Raw genomic sequence first — 24018 nt, 5'->3', positions numbered from 1 at the left:
TCTGAAAAATCAAGCAAAATCAAGCAAGCCTCTACATAGTTTTTGCTCCCTGGCATATTTGCTACTCACTGATATCTATGGCTCACAATAAAATTTCAATTTCAGAAGTACAATTGTAGCTACCACAGCAATACAATTTCCATATATATTTTACTTACTATTCTGAGAGAAGCTATGAGACAAGAATATTTAACACGCTACCTGCAAACACAGGACATAAGTGCATCTTACTTGCTGGTTATCTGGTAACATAAATTAATTCATTGGTAACACAACCATTAACAATTCTCACTGCAAATTAGTTAGTTATTGGAAAAGAAGATCAGCTGTAGTAGCAACTAAAAAACATAATTAGGAATAAAGATGATTTTAATAAAGTACTGGTTTTTCTGCGAACTGCAGAAATTTCAATTCATATCCATGTTTAGCATAAAATGAGCTACAATCAGTTATAATGAATGATGAGTAATTGTTTTATATTCTTCAGTTACAGTTCATTACAGCTATTTTATTCTGCCAATGTATAGCTTGAATCATCAGGCATACCTCATCATGCCCCTTTAGAGAAAGTAGAGGATGTCTGAATCAATTCACAATAGTTACTCTTGATATACTATAATATTATACAGTTCTCAATTACTTTCTTCTTCTTTCTCATCATTTTTGCTTATTTCAAGATGTGAGTAAATAGCTCTTAAAAGACCCCAGTGAAGTACGTGAATACAACAGACACAAAAAATATTTAAAAAATTCAAACTTAGTTGAGGAATACAGATCTCCTGTTTGCAACACATTTCTTTACTAAGTAAGGAATATGCTGCTGTTTTATGTGTTAGTTCATACATATTCATTTTCTTTTCATGTATGTGTTTTTCAAATATGGCTTTGTACTTGCTGTAAAAATAGAGGCAAATGAGAGAGCTCCACTTTATTTATTAGATACTTTAATGTTCCAAGTGCTGACATACAATTTTGATGCAAAAATTTACTCCCAGAATCAATTTGTTATTACTTTAAAATAAAACCAACAACATAAAATATCAAACTCGCTTAATTTACAGTCATTTGCTACACTCATATGTATGTTTAAAAATATCATCATAAATGCAAAATTGCAGTGATGGTACCTACAGACACTTAAATGCATATAACGTTAATGAATATTCAAAGCGGGCCATACCACCTCATTATCATTATGCAAGATAATGCTCTGAATACCATCAATCTACCTGCTTTAGAGTTCACAGTACTGTTGTTATGTTTATGGAATAATAGTATGTATTTATGTTACAGGCATCATTCTTTTAACTTAAAAAGAAAGAAAAAAAAAAGTCTTACAGGATGGTAAGGTCAATAGAATGTCTTTTTAAAGAATGTAGGTAGTTACAAAAGAAACAGCTGTGTATAATATGAAGGCAACAGATGGATGCACATGTTTTTATGTTGAACATATTTTTTAACATTAATCTCTATCTTGAAGGACCTAAAGATGACAGCCTATTAATCACACAGTTTGTTGTCAAAGATTTTTTTCATGCCATGCATGAATTTTTCTATTGTGTATTGACCAATTGTTGCATTGTGTAGCAAGATTTAGAGTTCCAGCAATAAGCAGAAACTTGTAAATATACTACATCCACTTTGGATACTTCTCAGTACTATGAAATGTCAGATTTCGCCCACAATCATTCTCAGATAACAATACACTCATGTGGGAAAGAGTATCGGCCTGTTGACGTTCCTGGTATTGGACAAGCTGAAAAGCAAATTGTTACAATTTAATGATCAACTGGTGATAAGAATAAGGATTGGTATGGAGGAATAGCAACAATATTAATAGGCAAATGTGCTGAAGTAACTGTGTCAAAGTATTTTATATGCTAATTTTCAGTAAAATATTGAACAAAAAATAAAACATAAGCAAAAAACTAACTTTTCTGATGAATTTGCTGTGGATACTTGGTACAACATGATTACAAGGTAGAAATACATTTTTGTCACTGGTTCACCAATGATGGTACGAGCTAATATTAATGAAATAGTAATTATTCTGGGATATGATCATGGCCATAATTTAGAATAGCATTGTGCAAAATAGAGTAGTAGTTATCTCATAGATTAGAGAAGCCATACTAAAAATTTTATCTGAAATATCTTAACACATACCAGTAACTCTTATCTGAGATTTACTTGTCCCATATCACATTGTATCTACGTACAGAAAAAATTGAAGGGGGGTAAATATATAAATTAAAGCTTTCTAAATTTTTCAGTACTAGTATTCCTGTGTAAACCTAGGCATGTAGTGGAAGTGTTTCTTCATGAAAAATAAAGTATCTTTTCCAAACCTTGTCCCTTCTGCAAGTATAATACTAAAAGAAAATAGGTAGTCAGGTTTCTACTGAATTTAGTTTTACTGACGCTTGCTTTCTTTGCTAGGCTTCTGAGCTTTCATGACATGAGGTACTTAAATTTGCAAGCTTAGCAATCAAAGATGCAGAATGAACAATGACATTGTTTTTAGAAACTTAAACCGGTGCAATTGAAATTACACCTATTTAGATAATTCTACTATATAAACGTTTATAATGAATTTTTCAGGGCTCAGTAATAAAATTTTAATTCATACACTTCCAAACCACTAACATTTTTAAGTAACATCCTAGTATCTCATTCTAATTGAGTTGTGCAAAAGGAAAATAAACGGTGCAATATTAGAGACATTAAATGATTGCAGAATAATAATACATTACCATTTTGACAGCGGTTGCCATAGAAACCTGTCCCTTCGCAACGACAGCGATACCCAGGCTCAAATGATATTTGACTGCACGAACCTCCATTCTCGCATGGGTTCACCTGACAGGGGTCATCACCACGTCCTGTTCAGGAAAATAACGCTACCCTAAGTCTCTACACCGTTGTGAAAACTGCACTTACACAAATGAAAAGCGGCAAAATTGATATATGTGAATCACAAATATCCCGCTTTACCTTTCAGAGCCTTCCTACATTCTTCCCTTGAAGAATATCTGTATTCCGAGTAACATCCGACCCCACACAAGCATGTACCCTCCTGAATGCGGCAGCCTTGTCGAGTCTGATTACTTTCGCACATAAAGACAAACTGAAATTCTGCCAAACGAAAATGTATTAAATCATGAGTAGGCTTAATTGTTACTTTTCGTGTGACCCATACGACTCAACTTACCAAACACTAGAAGTATGTATACTAAGACAGTCCTCGCTTTTAACATTTCTGCTGTAAAAGATGGAAATCGTTTTATATGAATTCTCTTGAAAATAAGCGGGCACTACAACTGAAGCAGGGGGTCATTGCTCTAGGAGACTAAAGTTCACGGAATGATAAACCCCTTTCTGATAACTTTATATAGTAGCCCCGCAGTCGTAGCCTCTACATTAAGGGGGTCAATAGTGTCTTTTCAGGTCATCTTACCAGCAAGAATATTAAATGATTATTAAGAATTACTACTCCCTTTTGCCTTGGTATAGCATTTACTGCCATGAGTATCATGGAAATTCAGTTTGTGTAGATGATACCGTGATTGCTCTCCGTTGTCAGGATAAAGACAAAAAGAAAGAAATTTTATATTATAGGTAGCTTATAGGATCTATAATGGAACGGCTACTATCCATTCTGTGATAAAGTACACAGTTAACGATGCTAGATAAACAAGACAACTTCCGCATATACGCGTGATACCGGTACCGGTCGCTGTAGAATTTACGGCAACCTTTTTCTTCTACAGCATTCTTTTATTAAGTCTTTCCAGCTGTAATTATGACATGGCAGAAACAATTATTTTACCTCGTTTAGTAACACCATGTACAAAAAAGTGTTGTATCTCATACATACATTTCGCTATCGTACAGATATAGCAATCCATTTCTTCGTTTGGGGCTGTGAACTAGTCACTCTTTTCATATTTACGCACATTGGTCTACTTTCTTTCCGTCTCTGAATCAGTAGATACATTTTTATCGCTTTTGACCTTTACAAAAAAGCGCAGCATTGTAAGCGCATTGTTATTATTACGTGAATTCATGGGTGACTAATACGTTTTCCTCTGTACACTCCCAACGTCTTGCATCAACACTAATGGAACCGCTACAGTCGTACTTCCATTTAAAACTTACACACGTGAGCTATTAAATCCAAAAAACGTAAATTGTCAAAGATGAATAAATAATAGTCCGCAGCTCGTGGTCGTGCGGTAGCGTTCTCGCTTCACGTGCCCGGGTTCGATTTCCGGCGGGGTCAGGGATTTTCTCTGCCTCGTGATGACTGGGTGTCGTTGTGTGATGTCCTTAGGTTAGTTAGGTTTAAGTAGTTCTAAGCTCTAGGGGACTGATGACCATAGATGTTAAGTCCCATAGTGCTCAGAGCCAATAAATAATAAATACAAACAATAAAATAGGCTACATTTGTTTTCTGTAGCCATGTGTAGTACTTCCCAGTTTCACCTCGAAAAAGTAAACATAATTGACTCAGTATAACAGTATTGCACCACAGCACTCTTGAATTGTAAACAAAATATGTGTTCTACGACAAAACAAAATGCTCCGTGAGACACCTGTGGAACCAGTTGAGCACAACACTTTGCCGTGTCGCTGAATAGACGACGAAAAGTATTGATAATAAACAGATTTCACTTTCAAAAATTCGGTTGCTACGCGAGGAATGTATTGCAATACAACTACAGTGCCATTAACAAAGATGTATAGACACACAACAATGGATGACGTTCGACGAAATTGTTTTCCTTCAAAGAACTGCGATAAGAGTTTTAATCCGTATAAAATAGGGTGACCAAACGTCCCGGAAAACCGGGATTGTCCCAGTTTTCATCCCTGTGTTCCGGTATCCCGAAAATTTGTCCCGGAATTCAGTTTTTAAATACATTTCGTGAAACTTTCTCAAATTTTCGGAATTTCGCTAAATTAAAGGAAATACAACACAAGAAATTAATATATTTTAGCTTATTTGCCTAAAATCTCCATTGTCCCATACTAGTAATCATAGTATCAGTATACACTCAGGCAATAATTTACTTTGAGCGGTACTTAGGCCAACAAGTAGTAAGTTGTATTATTGTAAAGGAGTTATGAAACCGTCCGATTGTCGTGCCACTTACACACTCACTGTCAGAACGGTGTAGTAGTTGATGTTTTGTCGGACAAACTGCAATAGTTTTTTCTCATATTTGTGGTATTATTGCTACAGTACTGTGAAACGCAATGCCGAAACGTGCCTGAAAGTTCAGTGTCTGTTATTCCAAGGAATGGAATTTCATTAAGAAAGGTCGTTTTGATTACGAATCAGTGTGTTCCGTATGTAACTGTTTTATTGGTATAAGTCATGGTGGACGTTCCGACGTAGTTGACCACATCAGGTCAAAGAAACATATTAACACATACAGTGCACCGAGCTGCAGTAAAACTCTACAAAATTATTTTGTGAAACATCAGTCAAGTGAAGAGACGAAAGTTCGAGCAGCCGAGCTTACACTAGCCTACTACATGGTAAAACATCACCAAACTTATAGATCTAGTGATTGTACTAATAAGCTTAACATCATTACGTTTGATGATTCTTCCATTGTAAAAAAGTTTAGTTCAGCAAGAACTAAAGTGTCAGCCTTAGTGAAAGGAGTTATTGTTCCCCAGAGTGTAAAGGAAAGCCTTGAATACATCAAAAACTCTTCTTTCTACGGGATATCCACTGATGCCAGCTTTCATAAGGCTACTAAAATATTTCCGTTTGTTGTTCAGTTTTTCGATATTAATCGGGGAATTCAGACCAAATTTTTGAAGGTGAGTTCCCTACCTAATGAAACATCTGACGAAATTTCAAGATTTTGTGTGAATACTATGGAAATGTTTGATCTTGAGAAAAACAAATGTGTGGCATTTTGTGTAGACAACACCAACACAAATTTTGGTGGTTTAAAAAGACAAGGCAAATGCAACGTATTTACCAAATTAAAGGCAACATTGCATGAAAACGTTGAAGGCATAGGGTGCCCTGCACATGTTTTACACAATAGCGTGCAGACATCTGCTGACAGTTTAAGCTGTGATGTTGAAACTAGCATGATGAAGGTATACTCACACTTTTACATATATACTGTTAGAACAGAGAGGCTTAAGGATTTCTGTGATTATGTGGGAACTGAATACATAAATGTAATGTGTCACTCGAAAACTCGCTGGTTATCACTTTTTCCAGCAGTTGAAAGAGTAATCCGCCTATTTGAACCATTAAAAGATTTTTTCGTAAAAGAAGACAAAGCCCTCAAAATATTTGTTCAGTTTTTTCAGTAACCCTTGAAGCGAAGCCTACTTATGGCTCATTCACAGTCAGCTTAGCACTTTGCAGCATGGGATGAAGGAAATTGAGGGAAGCACGAAAAGAGTAATAGAGGTAAATGATGTTTTGAAAAATACTCTGGAAACTGTTACTAAGAGGAGTTCATTTCTTTTAATGTTAAATCTGCCCCTAAAAGAGCAGAAGTATCAGAAGCAGTGGAAAGGAGTTTTAGAGAAGTTAACAAGTTTTATGACACTTGTGTAGAATATCTCAGCAGGTGGAGCGCCTCATATTTACCCTCATCACCGGTGTTTGATTGGATGTTACTGAAGAGAGTGCCAAAATAGGAAAATGGAGACAGTTTCTTATTTGAAGAGTAAAGAGATTGAAATCAATGATTCCATTCTGTTTGATCAGTTCAGCATACTGACAAATTTTGTTGAAGAAAGTCTTCACAAGAGCAATGATGAAAAAAAACACCATTGGAATGTCATGAAAAGTGGGTGAGTTTTTTTTAAAGCTGTGACTATCTTCGTTCGCAGCTCGTGATCGTGCGGTAGCGTTCTCGCTACCCACGCCCGGGTTCGATTCCCGGCGGGGTCAGGGATTTTCTCTGCCTCGTGATGACTGGGTGTTGTGTGATGTCCTCAGGTTAGTTAGGTTTAAGTAGTTCTAAGTTCTAGGGGACAGATGACCATATATGGTAAGTCCCATAATGCTCAGAGCCATTTGAACCATTTTGTGACTGTCTTCAGTATTACTCTTTTATTTATTTATTTTTTTTTATTTAGTATGCGTATTCCATAGATCCGTACATGCGAGTGATTCGCCTGGATGTGGAACGTGTCAATACAATTGTACAAATACAATTAATGCTACAGAATAGTAATATAATTCAATGATATAGATATTACAAGCTGTCATTAAACTAGTATAGCAATTCTCAATATAACATTATAACTATAACCTTAACACTATAACATTAACATAATATTGTATCATCCATCTAATAACTAAGAGACTAAATACATCTATTATTAAGGGAGGGCATTACTTCTGGAAAAGAATTCATCTAACGAGTACAGTGGATGGTCGAGCAGGTATTTTTTTAACATACCTTTGAACAGCGTTTCATTTTCTATTGTACATTTAATATAATTAGGCAATGCATTAAGAAGTTGGTAATAATTGAAAGGTATTTATTTGCAATCCCAGCCCGTAATGCCAATGTGGAAAGAATATTTTCGTTCATGAATATCCAGTGGACTGATGAAAGAAACAGAATGGAGGTGGACTCTCTTGAAGCAATCCTGCAGATGGATTGTGCCAAGTTTTATCACTGTGTCTCAAAGAACAAAGACATGATCAAGAAGGCTGGAGGCAGTGAAAAATATCCTTTTCTTCAAGGACAGTCAATTCCATCTTCAAGTACTCAGTAGGCTAATATTAAAGCTCATGTTAATATTAATTGATTAAAAGTTGAATGGCTGTAAAATTTTGTAAAATCGTAATACATTTCTTTATTACTGTATATGTTTATTAAATGTCATTAATTATTCAGATAATCTAGATTATATCAATCTTTTGTATCCTCTTATTAGTTATAATAATTGGGTTAACAAAATGTATCAACAAAACATTAACATTAAAATTTAGAAACCTGGGTACATGTGGAATGAGGTGTCCATTGGCACCCGGGTGAATGTGTCCCGGTTTTCACCGAAAATAATTTGGTCACCCTAGTATAAAAATATATACGCACAAGTTTTATAAAACAATAGCTGTACCAGCTCTTGCTTGATTTGATTTTATTGATTGATCTGATTTATTTCGTGTTCCATAGGACCAACTGTGTTGGATTCACAAGGACGTGAAACAAGTCAGTTTTTTACAAATAGAATCTGATAATCTTATAGCATATACAGAAATTTGGTTACATAATTATATAAAAAATTACACAGTAAATTCTTTGGGCAGCAATACAGAAAAAGAAAATACATATTTTTTAGAATCATTAAAGCACTACAGAAAACAGATACAGAGCACACACAGATACAGAGCTCAAATTAAATAACATTCTTAGTGGCATTATGTCAACTTGTATTATATAATATTAAAATTTTACAATTTATTTAGTTAAAAATTCATCTAGACTGTAAAAAGCTTTTTCTAACAGAAATATTTTAGTGCTTTCTTAAACTTACTCTTGTTATGAATCTCTGTCTTTATTTCAGGAGGAAGAGCATTGAAGAGTTTTGCTCCAGTGTAGTAGACACCGTTTTGCGCCAAGCTCAAGTTTCTGTGCTCGCTGTGTGTGTCATTCTTCCTCCGTGTGTTATGCTCATGATAATTACTGTTTGGTTGAAATATCTCTATATTTTTGCAAACAAAAACACACGAGAGAAAAAATATATTGGCATGTTGGTTGTGTATATTTTAAGTTTTCGAAAGCTATTTCTACACGAGTCTCTTGGGCGCAATCCACATATAATTCTTTAAGCTCGCTTCTATGCAATGAACACTTTCCTTGCTAATGGATGGTTGCCCCAAAAAATAATACCGTACTCAATGAGAGAATGAAAATAGCCATAGTATGTCACTTTTGCAGTGTTAGGTTCAACACATGTAGTGACAACCCGTAAAGCATAGATAGCAGAGCTAAGCCTCTTACAAAGATCAATAATATGTGAAGACCAGTTCATTTTCTTGTCAATGTGCACTCCAAGAAATTTTGTTGTTTCCATTCATTCTATTGCTTGATTACCACATGTCACACTTATCTCTCTTTTTCTGTTTTTGTACAGAATTGAATAAAGCTGGTCTTACTGGAATTTAATGAGAGACCATTCACCTTGAACCAATTAACCACATCTGAGAGTATGTGATTAATTAGTTCGTCAAGATTTTTGTCTGTTCTACTGCTCATAAAAATTGTGGTATCATCAGCAAATAATGTAAATTTATACGGCAGGCTTGTACATGATGGTAGCTCATTTATAAAAATCAGGAATAATAGTGGCCCAAGAATTGAGCCCTTAGGCACTCCACATGTAATAGAACTCCATTCAGAATCTGAGGAAGCTTCACATACTCCACTCGAGCTATTCAAGGCGACTTTTTGTTTTCTGTATTGGAGGGACTACTGCAGCCAATTGCCTGCAACACCACTTATTCCGACTAATTTTGCTTTTTGCAAGAGAATCTGGTGATCAACACAGTCAAACACTTTGGATAAATCACAGAAGACACCAAGTGCTAGCATTTTTTCATTAAGGTTTTCTAGGACTTCATTTGCAAGTGCATAGACTACGTCTTCTGTTGAACGGCCCTTTTGAAAGCCAAATTGACTCTTGCTGAGAACTCCATTCTTCGTGAGATGATCAGTAATTCTTACATGTATTAGCTTTTCTAGAATTTTGGAGAAAGCTGTCAGCAAAGAGAGAGATCGATAGTTCATTCAGCTTTATCGCCCTTTTTGTACAGGGGCTTAAGTCTACTGGGAACAACACCGTTCTGAAGGGAAGCATTGAAAATATGATAGAGAATGTCCCTTATCCACACACAAGAATATTTCAATAATTTACTAGATATATTATCAACCCCTGCAGAGTTCTTACTTTTTAGAGACATCATGATTTTTTGGATTTCTTCTACAGTGACAGGATTAAGGTGCATTTCTGAAATTGTGTTTGTATATACTGCTTGACAAAGAGTTACAGCCTCATCAACATTGGGCTTGCAACCAATCTGTGGAGTTACTGATAGGAAGTGTTTATTAAAAATGTCAGCCACCGTTTTGGGGGTATCTACTAGGGTACCTTCATATCTGATTTTATTTACATCTTCTTTGCTTGTTGTATGTCTTCCTGTTTCTTTTTTTTTACAATGCTCCAAATTGTTTTTATTTTATTATTAGAATTATCTATTTTCTTCTCGTAATAAAGGGCTTTTGATTTCTGTATTAGTTTCTTCAAAAGTTTACAGTATAATCTATAGTGTTTCCATTTTTCTACGTCTTTACAGAATCTTATTGCAGCATAAGTTTCCCTTTTGGTTTTACATGACTGTTTTATACCTTTTGTAATCCAAGGTTTACTTACAGAATTGGAAGCACTGTTTCTGACCCATTTCTTGGGAAATATTTCTTCAAAAAGAGCACAGAATTCATTTACAAAACAGTTAAATTTAGTATCAACATCATCATGGCTGTATACTAAAGACCAATCCATTTGCTGCAGCCTGTGGTTGAAAGTTCCTTTTCCCTTTTCATTCATTACTCTTATGAATTTCCATTGAGGAAATTCTTTTTTGAACAGATTAACATCATAAGAAGTGAAGCATAGCCAGCAACAAGACACCAAGAACTTGAATACAGGCTCAATAAATGAGATTTCTAAGTAGAGTCGAAAGAAATGTGCAAGGGAAGATCAAAAAAGAAAGGAAGGTATAAGAAAGATTTAGGAATGTATAGTGTAAACAAAAATAGGAGAAAATGGAAGGAACTTTTATACATTATTGGTGGAGAAAGATTCCCGGTAAAGGATCTAAACTATAAATGCATTGGAAGAGGACATACAGGAAGACCATTCAAGAGATGGGTACCACAACAGGCAATTTGCCTACTTAATGAAGTGAAGAAAAGGACAAAAATATTGACGAAAAAATCTTTTACACAAGTGATACGTGCCACTGTGCTGGAACACCACAGCTGTGTGTATTATATATACCGTGTGCGATATAGGCAATAAAACATTTCTCATTATTTACACTTGTAGCCCATTCCGTTACACCACAGATTTCTTTCTCCATTAAATTCTCCCTCAGATGCTCCTGGAATGTTTTTTCGCGAATGCCACTCCAAAAACATGGTTTTATGACATCACCGGATGAAACCATTGCAAAAACTAGGCATACACAACTAATTCTATGCACAATACCATATAGATATGACATGACAAATGAAAACTTTAAAATCTACGAAATGAACAGTTACTTGATGCAGAAGGCATCTTACCGTGAACACATCAGAGTTTTAGATGTAAATAGTTTCCTCCAATGGAAAGACTTCACTAGGCATGGGCTTCACTTACATAAAAATGGGAAAAAGAAACTGTGTGTTAATCTGCTGAATGCCATCAAAAGTCCACTGGTAACAAGAAGTGCCATAAAACGTGTTACACCAGGACATCAAACATATTTGTGATCCAATGAAGCTAATTTGGTGGACAATCTCAGAAGAATGAGCAATACTACAGCTGAACCAACAACAACACCAGGAGCTGAAGAGCCAGCCAACAACAAAAGTGAATATGCAGTCAGGATGATCAAGGAAAACATCAGAAACAGTGTTAGAAAAGAAGAAGGTATCCACAATCAGCACCAAGTCCTGTGCAAAAATCTCGTCAAGTGCCACAAATCAGTCAGCCCGCGACATCCAAGTGGAAACAGCAGAAAATGTGCAGCCACACTCCAAATCAGTACCATTGGAAACTGTGACAAATCTTCAATACGAAAATGCAGACCTCCAGCCTACAGCCAGGATTTTTTATGGGCAAGAACACCAGTAGCTCCCTGCTAGCAGCAAACCAAAGGAAAACAGATGCAGAGCAAAATCTTCATGAACCAAAACTACAAGAAAAACCCAGTGAGTGGTGTCAAAAATCATTCCATTGGAAAACAGTCACTATTATCCTTTAAAATATTACACTATAATGTGCAGTCAATGTTTAAAAAGTTACTAGAAATAGATCTCTTCCAAAAAGCAAAATCACACTTAGATGTTCTCCGTATTACTGAACACTAGTTGACAGAAGACAAAACTAAAAAAAAAAAAATGCCACTTGGCGAATTTACTCTAGCTAATTATTTTTGATGGAACAAAAGTAAGGGAGGTGGTACAGCAATCTATGTCAAAAACATTTAAGTTACAAAAGCCTCAAAAAGTACAATAATATGCAAATAGAAACAGACTTTGAATTCTCCTTAATTATCGTAACAGACTACAACCTATTGATACTGAATGTATATAGAGCTGCTGATGGGAACATTCAAACCTTCAATCACTCCCTCGAAGCAGTACTCACAAAAATTCACTTACTAAACAAAAATCTATTAATAAGTGGAGATTTTAATATTGACTTCCTCACACCTGGAAAAAGCAAAGATGAATTGTTGAATATTACAAATTCATTCAACCTATCCCCAACTGTAAACACACCAACCAGGATTACAAAAAATTCAAAAACATCTCTAGATCAGATTTTCATAAATACAGACGAACTGCACCACTCAATCGAAGTCATCAGCACAGGTTACAGTGAGCATGAAACCCAAATACTAATGGCAAATTAAAATTACATAAGACAATATCCCACAAAAACTGAAATGCAAAGGCAATTTAATGATGATAATTTAAGGCTTTTTAACTCTCCTATCTGTTAAGGGCTAAAACTGGGCTGGGGTATATATGCCTAAAGAAAGTGATGTAAACTACATATTTAATTCCTTCCATGAAACATTTCTCCACCACTTCAATACTGCATTTCCAATGAAATCCAGGAAAATTGAAAACAAACAGACAAACTCATGGGCAACAAAAGGGATAAGGATCTCCAGCCAAAAAAAGTGTGACTTAAAAAATCACATGAAACATCATGAAGTCGATGATCAGTTTAGGTCATTTTGTAAGACCTATTTTGCAATCTACAGAAAAGTAATCCAACAAGCAAAAAAAAATATACAATGATAAATTTATAAAGGAATCTAACAATAAAATGAAAGGCTTGTGGACAGTTGTAAAAAATGAAGCAAACAGTAAGAGCATGTTATAAGCAAAACATTAAAACTAAACCTAAATGATGAAGTCACATCAGATCCCCACAAAATAGTAAATGGTTTTAATGACTATTTTAGCAAAATAGCAATAAACCTGATAAAGAAAAACTGCCACAGACCAAATACTTAACACCAACACTAATGGAAACCATACCAGTACAGGCATCAATGTTTCTTCACAAAGTCTCCATTACTGAAGTATTTACAGCTATAAAAGGACTTAAGAATAAGTACTCCAGTGGCAGTGACAACATTCCTGATTTAATTGTAAAGAAATGTGGAGAATCCATTGTAGAACCCCAACCCATGTATTAAATGCATCCTTTACAAATGGAGTTTTCCCTGACGTACTAAAGACCTAAAATTATCCCACTTCACAAAAAGGGCCCTAAAAATGATGTAGCCAATTACAGGCCCATAGCAACTCCACTCATTCTCAAAAATATTTGAAAAATTATTTTACACCAGATTGGAAGACTTTACCAATAAACTATCCTTATTAACAAAACACCAGCATGGTTTTAGAAAGGGTCATTCCATATCAAATCACCCAATAAAAAATAAATTTTACACCCACCTCCTTAGATTTTCATGAAATTTGGCTCAAATGGTTCTAATACCATCCTAACAACACCTGCAATTTTTTTTGCTGTATCTCTTACAGTTTTTTTTATAAATTTATAAAGTTTTTATGTTTTGCATTTTCTGAACCTTCTGAAATGGTCAGTTTAATTTGTATTCAAAACTTTAAATTTGCTTATCTTAAAAACTCTTTTAGATAACATCATGAATTTTTGCAGCAAGTTTATTTATTATACATATTTGAAGATAAAAATGATGCTATTAAAATATATTAATATTTTCTATGAAAAAAAATATATATATATGTATTTTTTTCTTTTTTTTTAACGGATGTTTTGTTTTATAAGAATTGCAATATCTCGAGTCTCAGACCTGATAGAATGCTCAAATTTGTTTTAATTTACTCTTAAACATATAGGCTACTTGATAAAACAAAAATAATGATGGCTTTTTAACATGTTTATTAATTATATTAGATTACATTAGAATTATGTACAAAGATAGTTTACTTATGGCACTTATGTATAACCCAACTGATTGCTTGAAACATTGAATTTTTTGAGTAATTTTGTCTTTTTAATAAACATTAATGCTGATTCAAACTGTTTTTCCACTTCATCCAAGAGCTTTCAGTTCTTTTGATACAGTCTTTTTTGAAGTAATACATTCTCCCAGTGCCGCGTGATTGAGGTGCGTCTACTACACAGACTGTGTGCTCCAAAGGCACTATGCAGGAATCTTCTCTTTCAGGCCAATAAAATGATGCAGCGGGTCCTGAAGGATGTAGAAATAGAATTTCTGAATCTTCTTCATCATTGAATATTGTTTTTACCAGTCCAAAGTACCAGTTACCATCATAATTTGCAGCCACATAGCAATTTATGGATGGTTCAACACGAACCCAATCAGAAGAAGAATGGAAAGAAAAGACTAAGGAGGGTTTTACGCTATCTGTAGTCCTTCTAGTTTCAAGGTTGTTTGTTGGAAGTGGTTTGAAGTTATGAAAACTTCTAGTTCCAGGAATGGTTCGGGTTGCTGAAAAATGTTTTTCTAGTTTTAACCGTAGCAAATCAGCTTCTTTTTTGTCAATAAAGTGAAAATGAATGTTTTCAATATTTTTTTCACAAAACTTATACACATCGATTGCTGTCATTATTTGTTCTTTGTCTGAAACCTGTAGGCTGGCTTTCCTTAAAATTCTTTTAATAGTTCCTCCTAGGCCATCACAAATTGACTTCCCATGACTTGTTGCAAAAAAAGAATGTTGGGCCTTCAAATTAAAGTCTCTCAAGTGTTCAGTCAAATTTTTAAAACTGTTTCTATTTTTGTACTGCCCAGCACGACCATCTGTAAAGTAGTGAACTGAGTCTATGTCAGTATGATGTAATGACAGCCACTTTGTAATTTCTTTTTGTACAAAGTTAACAAAACCAGTGTCATGTTCTTGGTCATCACTAATAAAACAGTGGTTGGAAACAAAAACATTGTTTTCCTCATTTCTTAGAAAAACTCCAACTGGGTGTAGAGTACAACCACCTCTATTCCAGTGGTAACTTTGGATCTCATTTTGTATAACAAAGGAATAATTTTCACTGAAATCCATCACAATAATTGCTGTTTTGGGTGGTGGGTCTTCTTTCAATCTTTTAAAGGCTGCTGATTGGGATTTTGCTATAAACGAGTGTGGGGTGAGCTTTTCCAATGACCTAACCAATAAAGAAATGTAGTCTTCAACACTGACAGACTGTTTGATCATTTCTGCCCTGTCTGTGTTAACCCACTGACTGATTACAATTTCTTCTTCTAAATCATAATCTTCACTTAGTTTTTCAGTTAAGCACTCTGTTAGTGCAGTATTTGCAGGACAGCTGTTGCAATGATGTAGCATGCAGTTTTGGTTTTCTGTGTTGCACACAAGCATCTTAATTAGGTCTTTATAAGGTTCTTCAATTTTCACAGCATCCAGTAATAGTTTAACATTCTGGTGGATACTGCATACACATACAGTGTGTGTGCCTGCAGCACCAGCAAGGATACACCATTTAGGTCTCAAGAAACAAAATTCTGAAAATCCTACTTCTACCTCAGGATTCTCCCATTTGAAAGAATAATAGAGTTCTCTCAAGTTACACAAAATGAGTCTTTTTTGCATGTACACATTTTTTTGAACACTTACTTTGTCTTTTGTTCCGGGTAGCACTCTGGAACTTTAATCCTTTTCATAAAAATCTGTTACAAGTCTTACTGTATTTTCAGAAAGAGTTTTACCTTTTTTTGGACCAGGAATTTCCAAAATACCCTTTTCAGATTTTAGCTTTCTAGCTTGTCGCACCATGTACTCACTTACATTAAATTCTTACATCACTTTATTTCGAGTCCAAGAATCTGGAGCCAAGGTCAGAATATGGATTTTTCTAGACCTCCCAACAGATGAAATCTTCTCTTTCATAAGAGAAATCATTACATCAAAATCCTTTGCTTTCTCAACCACACTTTTATCTTCTTCGTCATCATCAGAACTTGGTGCATCATATTTTAATGCTTTTGAAACCGCCTTTTTTGCAGTCTTTTCAATACTGCTAACCTTCCTTTTAAAATAAGACCCTTTACTTTGTTCTGACAAGCCATGAAGCTTTATCAGTGTTAAACCTAAATAATCAAGAGCAATGTTTGTTTGTACGAGGGATTCATTTCTGGATTCCAATGATTCTAATTCAACCATGACTTCATCATCTGTTTCACTTTCATTGACTTCAACTCTTAATTTTTCCTCACAAAAGTTACGGCATGTTGAGCAAAGCTTTCGTCCAGGTTTTATGCTAATATTTTTTGTCAGTAATTGTTTAGAAAGATCCAAGCCTACACTTCTCAACGATTTTTTGATGGGCTTTTTGTGTTTTTTTAGTGGGTCTACACATGTTGTTTGATACTTTTCAAAAACATTTAAAAAGTAGTAGCTGTGGTGTGAACATATATTCTTAAATTCACACAGATTAATTCCAGATCGTAAGTGGATCAAATCTTTTTCTTCCTCACTCAATTCTGATACCGGTTGTAACTTTTTTGAAGGTGTGTAGGTTGTTTGGAAACAGTCAGATTTTTTAAATAACCCTACACTACAGGTTTGAATATCTGACATACTGATTTCACTTTTGGTCTGATTACTGTTCTGGTTACTTTTGTAGGATATTGGAGAAGAATCTCTGTAAACTAAGCAACAGTACTTACTGACAGTACGAATAAACTTAATAAAATACTATCCAAGCACTATTTAACACTGTAATAATTTTTTACTTCAAAACACAGGAGTAACAATACAAAATCCAAGCGTACATTGTTACTCCAAGAAGACAAAAACTTATTTTCGGTGTCTAAGTCACTTGGCATTTTTTATTTTTAAAATATAATTAATATTATTTTAAAAATTAGATAACTATTAAACACGTTAAAAAGCCAACATAATTTTTCTTTTATCTAATAGCCTATACAATTAAGAGTATTTTAAAACAAATTTGAGCTTTCTATCAGGTCTGAGACTCTAGATATTGCAGTTTTTGTAAAACTGAACATCCGTTAGCTAAAAAAAATAATAAAAAACTTATAAATTTTTTTTCATTTGGAAGAATTTAAAATATCTTTATGGTAATTTTTTTTAACATTTAGATATAATACACAAACTTATTCCAAAATTTCATACTGATATCTTGAGAATTCTTTAATATACAAATTTTTTTAGTTGTGAAACAAAGCCAAATCTAAAAACTTTAAAAATTTATAAAAAAAACTATAAGAGATAGAGCAAAAAAATTTTACATGTGCTTTCAGGATGATAAAAGAAGTAATTGTACCAAGTTTCATCAAAATCTGACATGGTTGGTGTCAAGGCCTGGGTGACTTGACATGGAATGACCCGAAAACAAAATTTATTTATTTATCTATTTCCTGTCCATATAACAAAAAGTTTTTGGACATTGTCAGGAAAATTTAGATTACATTACACATATACATATGATTAATGGAAAATCTCATATGAGATGTGAAACAAATACTAACAAAGAGATAGAGGGGCTGGCCAGTACTTACCTCAGCTCAGTACAGCCGATAGATACACATAAAACACATAAAACAGAACCGAAAATTTACGTTCCTAGCTTTCGGAACAAATGTCCCTTCATCGGGGAGGAGAGAGGAGAAAGAAAGGGAAGAAGGGAAAGGAGATTCAGTTACTCACAACCCAGGTTATGAAGCAACAGGGAAAGGAAAATAGGGAGGGTAGCAAGGATGGAGGCATGGTTGTCAGAGGGAAGCCAAAGATATTCTACTGTAAGTACTGTGCCAGCTTCAAACCAAAGAGGATGCATACAGAAGTAAAGAGGTATATAGTATAAAGATAAACACAACTATGTAGGATGAAAAGATGCGTGAATGGCTAAAGAGGAAAGGGAAAGAGGAGAAGACTGAAGAGTAAATGGGATTGAGGTTGTTTAACGTAGGTTCAGTCCAGGGGGATGGCGGGATGAAAGGATGTGTTGGACTGCATGTTCCCATCTCCGCAGTTCAGAGGGACTGGTGTTGGGGTGGGAGAAGCCAAATGGCACATACGGTGTAGCAGGTTCCTAGGTCCCTAGAATTATGCTGGAGGGCATGCTCTGCTACTGGGTATTGGGCATCTCCTAGGCGGACAGTTCGTCTGTGTCCGTTCATGCGCTCAGCCAGTTTAGTTGTTGTCATGCCGATGTAAAAGGCTGTGCAGTGCAGGCATGTCAGTTGATAAATGACATGTGTAGTTTCACACGTGGCCCTGCCCTGAATTGTGTATGTTTTACCAGTAGCGGGGCTGGAGTATGTGGTTGTGGGGGGATGCATGGGGCAGGTTTTGCAGCGGGGTCGGTTACAGGGGTAGGAACCACTGGGTGGTGAAGGTAGTCTGGGAATATTGTAGGGTTTAACAAGGATGTTACGGAGGTTAGGGGGGTGACAAAAGGCAACTCTGGGTGGTGTGGGGAGAATTTTGTCAAGGGATGATCTCATTTCAGGGGTTGACTTGAGAAAGTCATATCCCTGGCGGAGTAATTTGTTGATGTTTTCGAGGCCAGGATAATATTGGGTGACAAGGGGGATGCTTCTGTGTGGTCTGGGGGTAGGAACATTGTTGTTGGATGGGGAGGAATGTATTGCTCGGGAAATCTGTTTGTGGACAAGGTCTGCGGGATAGTTGCGGGAGAGGAAAGCATTGGTCAGGTTATTGGTGTAATTGTTGAGGGATTCGTCACTGGAGCAGATACATTTGCCACGAATACCTAGGCTGTAGGGAAGGGAGCGTTTGATGTGGAAAGGATGGCAGCTATCAAAGTGAAGGTACTGTTGTTTGTTTGTGGGTTTGATATGGACAGAGGTGTGGATGTGAGCTTCAACAAGATGAAGGTCAACATCCAGGAAGGTGGCTTGGGTTTTGGAGAAGGACCAGGTGAAATTCAGATTCGAAAAGGAGTTGAGGTTATGGAGGAAATTAAGGAGTGTTTCTTCACCATGAGTCCAGACCACAAAGATGTCATCTATAAACCTATACCAGGCCAGGGGAAGCAGCTGTTGGGTCTTCAGGAAAGCCTCCTCCATGCGGCCCATAAAGAGGTTGGCATAGAATGGAGCCATCCTGGTTCCCATGGCCGTTCCCCTGATTTGTTTGTAGGTCTGGCCTTCAAAAGTGAAGTAATTATGGGTGAGAGTGAAGTTGGTAAGTGTGATAAGGAACGAGGTTTTTGGAAGATCTTCGGGTGGGTGTTGGGAGAGGTAGTGCTCAACGGCAGAGAGACCATGGGTATGTGGGATGTTTGTGTAAAGGGATGTAGCATCTATGGTGACAAGAAAGGTTTCAGGTGGGAGAGGAGTGGGAATGGATTTGAGGCGTTCTAGGAAGTGGTTTGTGTCTTTGATGTAGGATGGAAGTCTGCGGGTGATAGGTTGGAGGTGCTGGTCTACCGGAGCTGAAATACGTTCGGTTGGGGCTTTGAAGCCTGCTACAATGGGACGGCCAGGATGGTTCTCTTTGTGGATTTTGGGTAATAGGTAGAAGGTAGGGGTACGTGGCTCAGGTGGTGTGAGTAAGTCTATGGAAGCCATTGTGAGGCCTTGTGAGGGACCTTGGATTTTTAGGATATTTTGCAGCTCAGTCTGGATGGAGGGAATGGGATCCTGGGTAACAGCTTTGTAGGTTGAGGTGTCGGAGAGTTGACGCAGTCCTTCTGCCACATACTCCACACGGTCAAGTACGACAGTTGTGGAGCCTTTATCCTCCGGGAGGATGACAATAGAGCGGTCTATTTTCAGCTCCTTAATGGCACGGGATTCAGCTGGGATGATGTTGGGGGTTGTTGGGATGTTCTTCAAGAAGGACTGGGAGGCAACACTGGATGTGAGGAATTCCTGAAATGTCTGCAAGGGATGGTTTTGGGGAAGGGGAGGAGGATCCCTTTGAGAAGGCAGTCGGAACTGTTCTAGACAGGGTTCAACACTGGGTCTAGTATTTGGGGGCTGTGTTTGGGTAGTGAAGTGATATTTCCAGTTGAGGTTCTGGGTGAATGAGAGGAGATCTTTAACTAGGGCAGTGTGGTTGAATTTAGGCGTGGGGCTAAAGGTTGAGCCTTTTGATAGAACAGATGTCTCTGGAGGAGAGAGGGATCTGGATGAGAGGTTTAGGACTGAATTGGGACTGGTGATCTGTGGCATTTGACTGTGGTTATAGTTGAGATTTGGTCTGTGTGGGGTATGTGCTGGGATGGGGAGACTGAGTAGGGTGGCTAGGCTAGGTTTGTTGGTTATGAGGGGGGTTTGTTGAAGGTTCTGTTGTGGTTGGTGTTTGTTTCCCTTTCTTCTTTAGCCATTCACACATCTTTTCATCCTACATAGTTGTGTTTATCTTTATACTATATGCCTCTTTACTGCTGTATGCATCCTCTTTGGTTTGAAGCTGGAACAGTACTTACAGTAAAATATCTTTGGCTTCCCTCTGACAACCATGCCTCCATCCTTGCTACCCTCCCTATTTTCCTTTCCCTGTTGCTTCATAACCTGGGTTGTGAGTAACTGAATCTCCTTTCCCTTCTTCCCTTTCTTTCCCCTCTCTCCTCCCCGATGAAGGGACATTTGTTCCGAAAACTAGGAACGTAAATTTTCGGTTCTGTTTTATGTGTTTTATGTGTATCTATCGGCTGTACTGAGCTGAGGTAAGTACTGGCCAGCCCCTCTATCTCTTTGTTAGAATTTATTACACATATACAGTAAAATATTTGCATTCTTTCATAACAACATATGGATCAGACACATGTCTGTACACATTATTTTTCAAAAGGGCACTACAAGTAGATTCCTCTATAGTGTAACACAATTTAGCTTATATTTATAATAGTACAGTACACATAATACAGTGTATAATTACATTCTTTCATACCACTGATAGATCGGAGACGTTGTCTATATACACTGTTTTCCAAGATGGCACTACAACTTAAAGTCCTCTATAGAGTAACAACACTTCTCTATTAGTAATTGCTTCAGTCTACTCTTTAGCATATACAGATTTACTTTCTTGAGTTCACAGGGTGGTGCATTGTAGAAAATTGCTCCCATTCTGTGTGGGCTGTGGTCCGTTGCCTTTTTATTGGTCACAATTCTATGAAAATTTTCCCTTCCCCGTGTATCATAGTTGTGTACATTGCTGTTTCTCATATTAAATTCAGGATTTTGTTTCACGAACATGACTGTCTGCAGTATATACATGGAGTACACTATAAGAATTTTATATTTTCTAAAGATGTCTCTACAAGGCTCTCTCTGCTTTACCTTGGCTACCATTCTTACTGCTTTTTTTTGTAATCTAAAAAGTCTATCTATATGAACTGCTGATGCCCCACCCCATATCTCAATACCATACTGAAGGTGCGGATGAATTAACCCAAAATATATTTGCCTTAAAGTATCATGGTCCAGGAAGGCTGAGGCCCATTTCAGTAGATACACATTTCTACTGATTTTCTTGCAAATATTATCTACATGGTCTTTCCATGATAAGTGCTGATCAACAATGATACCCAAAAATTTATGTGAATTTGCATATGCAAGACCCAATGGGGATGTAAATACAGTATCAGTTATGGCAGCATTATAACTGTGGATGATTTCATTATTACCATTTTGTCTTTATTTACAAGAAGCTTGTTTGCTGTAAGGTATGTGGACAGAGTATTGAAACCGATCTCGGTACTGTTAGCTGCAGTCTGCATATCGCTGCCACAGCTGATGAAGGATATGTCATCGGCATAGCTTACAACCATGCAATTTTGGGATTCAAATAAGTTATTTACATACACAAGGAACAGAAAAGCCCTAGTATGCTTCCTTGAGGTACGCCACATTGAAGTGACCTGAAGTTTGATTTGGTTGTTAGGAGCTGCTCATATCTTGATAAGTTAGCTTTACACACTGTTTCCTGTCTTTCAAACAGGAGGTAAGTAGTTTCAAGGCTAGTCCTCTCAACCCGTACTCTTCTAGCTTACACAGAAGAATGGTACGATTCACAGTATCAAAGGTTTTACTCGTATCTAGGAAAGTTCCTATTACCTTGTCACTTTTGTCCAGCTTATTTAATATTTCATGTATAAAAGATGCTACTGCTGTTGTAGTAGATCTCCCTTTTCTAAATCCATGTTGTAGGTTGTTTAACAGATTGTGTTTGGTGAAATATGATTCAACTTGATTTAGTATTACTCTCTCTAACAATTTGCGTAGTTCTGAGGTTAATGATATTGGCCTGTAGTTTTTAGTGTCAGTTTTTAATCCCTTCTTATGCACTGGTATAATTTCAGTAATTTTCAAAAGGTCAAGGAATACTTCATTTCTGAGGGAGGTATTTATGAAGTGAGTCAGGGGTTTCTCTAATTCATCCCTGCATTCCTTTAGCAGCTTAGGTGAAATGTCTTCACAGCCACAAGTCATTTTTGGTCGAAGTGCTAGGATGTCCCTCTCAGTAATGCCGTGGATATAAAAGGACTGGCTAGATTTTCCAAGACTAAAATGTTGTGGCTTGACATGAACTTCATTTGTACCAACTGTACTGAACTTTTGTATAAATTTCTCACACACTTCTTTTGGGTCGTTTATTTCTTCACCATTTTCTTTTAATGTTATGTTGCTGTGTTCATAGGAATTCTGTTTCCCACTTTCTTTATGCATTATTTTCCAAGCAGTTTTACTGATACAGTTAGAGTTTCTTATTTCAGAGGTATGTTTCTGTGCTTTTAGGTTAGTCAAGGACTCTCTGTATGTTTTTCTGAGCAGTTAATATTTTGTTGAGAAATATTGTAGTTTAGTATCTCTAAAAAGCATATAGCAATCTTTCATTTTCTCTCTCAGTTCAATAATTTCAGAAGGGAGATTCTCAGCTTTATGGCTTACAGCTTTATTTACTTTTTTAACTAAAGGACAGGTTTCATTTAAAGTGTTACTGAATAACTTATAGAAATATTTCTATTTTTAATTCATTTCAGTTGCATTGTACACTGGTTCCCATTTTTCGTTCCCTAGTGCCATCTTAAGTTTAGAATAATTAAATTTTCTTTCATATATAACTGTATCACTTTCAGTTACGTCTATTTCCCTACATTAATTTCCATAGTAAGGGCTCTGTGATCAAAAATGTAGTTTTCTAAGGTGTTTACATTTACTTTCTCTTTTCCTACATTTGTGAGAATGTAGTCAATACATGTCTTCATATTTGCAGTGACTCTTGTAGGTTCTGAGTTCATTTGTTTAAAGTTATAATACATCCATATAGTGCAAATAGTTAACACTATTATTTAATGAGTCTATGTTGATGTCTCCAACAAGCAACAAGTGTTTTTATACATTGCTGTCCCCTCCAGCAAGTCCTCTAGGCAATTTAGAAACTGTTCTGTGTTACTTCCAGGTGACCTATACAGTGCTGCTATAATAAGGCTATTGTTTCCATACTTCAGGTTTACTGCTGCAACCTCAAATATCATTTCAGTACTCAGATCATCTATCCATTTAACTTTTTCACATTTTACATTATTTCTACTATAAATGCCTACCCCACCACTTTTGTGTGTCTTTCTGCAGTACAAGTTTATAAGTTTGTAATTTTTTAGCCTGTAACCATATGCTTCCTCTTCCTCGCATCCCAATTCACTCGCTAGCAAGAGGTGTGACATAGTTTCATTTAGGTAAACACTCAGCTGCTCTGTTTTATTAGTTAC

The 24018-nt window shown here is 36.2% G+C and overlaps 1 protein-coding gene across 1 annotated transcript; it reads right to left on the bottom strand.

The window, feature by feature from the left end:
* Positions 1 to 351: 351 nt before the first annotated feature.
* On the bottom strand, positions 352 to 3370 carry LOC126481570 (adhesive plaque matrix protein 2-like). The gene is made up of 4 exons (XM_050105425.1): positions 3212 to 3370; positions 2995 to 3135; positions 2754 to 2882; positions 352 to 1756 (listed from the first exon to the last, which is right to left on the bottom strand). Exons 1-4 carry the CDS (start codon positions 3255 to 3257, stop codon positions 1692 to 1694), a joined length of 381 nt encoding a protein of 126 aa, XP_049961382.1. The 5' UTR covers positions 3258 to 3370; the 3' UTR covers positions 352 to 1691.
* Between the last annotated feature and the right edge of the window lie 20648 nt (positions 3371 to 24018).

Source organism: Schistocerca serialis, chromosome 5 (assembly GCF_023864345.2).
Source record: "Schistocerca serialis cubense isolate TAMUIC-IGC-003099 chromosome 5, iqSchSeri2.2, whole genome shotgun sequence".
NCBI classification, from domain to species: domain Eukaryota; kingdom Metazoa; phylum Arthropoda; class Insecta; order Orthoptera; family Acrididae; genus Schistocerca; species Schistocerca serialis.
The sequence above is the reverse complement of the archived record's forward strand: the minus strand, read 5'-3'. Positions and strand labels throughout refer to the sequence as shown.